The sequence below is a fragment of the Chinchilla lanigera genome, unplaced genomic scaffold (assembly GCF_000276665.1).
Source record: "Chinchilla lanigera isolate Chin_1 unplaced genomic scaffold, ChiLan1.0 scaffold00063, whole genome shotgun sequence".
Classification (NCBI taxonomy): Eukaryota; Metazoa; Chordata; class Mammalia; order Rodentia; family Chinchillidae; genus Chinchilla; species Chinchilla lanigera.
This window is the reverse complement of record NW_004955464.1, coordinates 11378736-11381149: the sequence shown is the minus strand read 5'-3', so window position 1 is coordinate 11381149 and position 2414 is coordinate 11378736. Positions and strand designations below refer to the sequence as shown.

At 41.7% G+C, this 2414-nt stretch overlaps 1 protein-coding gene across 4 annotated transcripts in view; it reads left to right on the top strand.

Moving 5' to 3' along the window:
• Positions 1-2414, top strand: part of LOC102010235 (cytochrome P450 4X1) — a 42217-nt gene that overhangs the window by 34284 nt on the left and 5519 nt on the right. Inside the window, exons 10-12 of one of the 4 annotated variants that reach the window (XR_001236710.1) lie at positions 61-125; positions 1320-1402; positions 1905-2170. Coding sequence is in view for 3 of the 4 variants with exons in the window: in XM_013521750.1 (XP_013377204.1) it covers positions 61-125; positions 1320-1402; positions 1905-2079 (323 nt within the window). In the remaining variant the exon portion in view is untranslated. Of the gene's footprint in view, positions 1-60; positions 126-1319; positions 1403-1904 lie in introns of all 4 variants that reach the window. The other 3 variants (XM_013521750.1, XM_013521751.1, XM_013521752.1) reach the window with 3 other exon arrangements.

Below are 2414 nucleotides of genomic sequence, written 5' to 3'. Positions count from 1 at the left end.
TTTCCATTTTTTCCCTGTTTTTCCCCCCCGCATTCTTTTTTAATTTCCCTCCTGCCTCAGGAATGAATGTGGTTCTCAGTATTTGGGGTCTTCACCACAACCCTGCTGTCTGGAATAGCCCACAGGTATGACTGTCTTCCACGGACATACTTCTGAGAAGGAGTGCTGTGCAACTCATTTTTTGGCAGCCAAGCATGCAAGTGATGATTCAGTTAAAACAAAGACAGCAAAAATAAACATAAACTGCAAAAACTTGTTCACTAATAGAAACATGTTCTCTTCCCCATCCCTGCTTTATCTTTGAATGAGCAGATTGACATAATCACACACAATCTGCCCTAAATTGTTTCTCAAGCTCTACAAAGCACTTCCTTCAATATCTGCCAATCTGTGGCTAGACTAATGCAGGCAAGTCAGGCTCTCTTTTGCTGAATAAAACAGTCGGCTCCTAGAGAGAAATTAATGACATACTCAAATAGGGAAATTTTAGTGCTTTGCAAACAAACTATTTGGAAAGATATGGGCAGTTTAGGGAAAGCAAACTAGAGCACATGTCTACCGGAAGTGCTTTCCTATTTTAGGCCTGATGGGACCCAGAAGGGAGAGTTACAGAAACTAGAAAGAGAGCACTTCCGGGAAAAGGGCCATCAACTAGGAACTGTGGTAGAGAAACAGCCGGCCCGAGGCATCTGGCAGGGAGGAGTCAGGGACAGACTCTCCTCTCACTCTCCAGACCCCTGCTCAATGCTTTTTATTGTACAAGTACAATGGGAAACCATTCATGTTAGCTTCCCGGAGCCCAGAAGAGACTGGGAAAGAGAGGAAGGAGGATGTGGAGAGGCAAAGAGAAGATGTGTAGCTCCTTGATTCAGTGTTCTTAAAATTTAAAACACTCAAGTACCAGTGCTTTGTTTCTACACACGGCTTGGGTTTCGACTGTATTACACATAAAAGGAAGCAGGACTACATGTTGTCACTACAATTGACCACACAATATTTTAGGCTTCACTCCTCATGTAGCTGCTGAGCACTTGAAATGTGGCTAGCCAGAACTGAGATGTGGATTTTGAAGACCTAGTACCTCCAAACATGAACTTTTTCCTTAATAACTATTTATATTGATTACAGGTTGGAATAGATTTTTCTGTTAAATAAATTCTGTTATGAAAAGTAATTTCATCTTTTTAAAATTGTGGCTGCAAGAACACTTAAAATTACACGTTTCACATTATGCCTCTGTTGATTAGCACTAAGTAGTAGCTTTAGAAATGTGTTTATGTTATTTTGGGGATGGTTATGTGTTTGTCTTCCCATTTTAGGTCTTTGACCCCTTGAGATTCACTAAGGAGAATTCTGATCAAAGACACCCCTACGCTTTCTTAGCATTCTCAGCTGGACCAAGGTGAGGGTAATTTGAAGCTGTTGAAAATACACAAAATGTTTAGATAGGAATTGCTGCATCCCTTCAGCCCCTCTATCCTATAAGTTCTTCCATCTTCTCATAGGTCGCACATGATGTCTGCTTGAGCTCATGGAAGAGTCAGTTTTGTCATGGACTGTGCCATTTCTTATTACATCCTATATAGCCATGCCTCAGAAAGCAATCCCATGTGTAAGTTGCTGTCCATGGGCTCCACATAACCCTCTCCAATACAGGAGAAAGTTCCCAGGGTAATGCCAAAGTTCCCCACTGCTTGTTTAGGAAGGGCATCATGTTAAGGCCTCCCAGTCCACATTTTTGCAGTGAATAATGTAAAGCCAAAGCCCAAAGGTTTCTACAACATTTAGAGTGAAAATGCAGTTTACTGTGGTCTTCAGACTTGTTATTCTAGAAATTTGTTAGAGAATCAGAAAAAAAGAAGTCATTGCTTCAAGCATCCTTTTCACCCTCTCCCTGTCTGCAGGAACTGCATCGGGCAGCAGCTTGCCATGGTTGAGTTGAAGGTGGCCATTGCTTTGATTCTGCTCCGCTTCAGAGTGTCTCCAGACCTCACCCGGCCTCTTTCCTTCTCAAACCACACTGTCCTCAAACCCAAGGACGGAATGCATTTGCACCTGAAGAAGCTCTCTGGGTGTTAAACCCAGGGTACAATGACCGTATTTTGTTTTTTAAGTTAAGTTTACAGCTGAGCAAATGAAGAAGAATCAGAGTGTTATGGGATGGTTGGAGGTAGGTGGGTTGGGATGGGCATTAATCTGTAGAGTTGCACATTATCAAAAACATTCCCAGGTGACGAGAGTAACACCTAGATCTGCCTCTGTCTGACTTTGAGAGATTTTTCAGATTTGATTCTGAGTACTATTAATGCAATATACCAAGCACTTTGCTAAGTGACTTTCATACGTTTTCTGATGTTCTTTTAAAATCATTGTCAGAATTCCACAAGAAATAGGTAAATGAATGTAGGCTCACC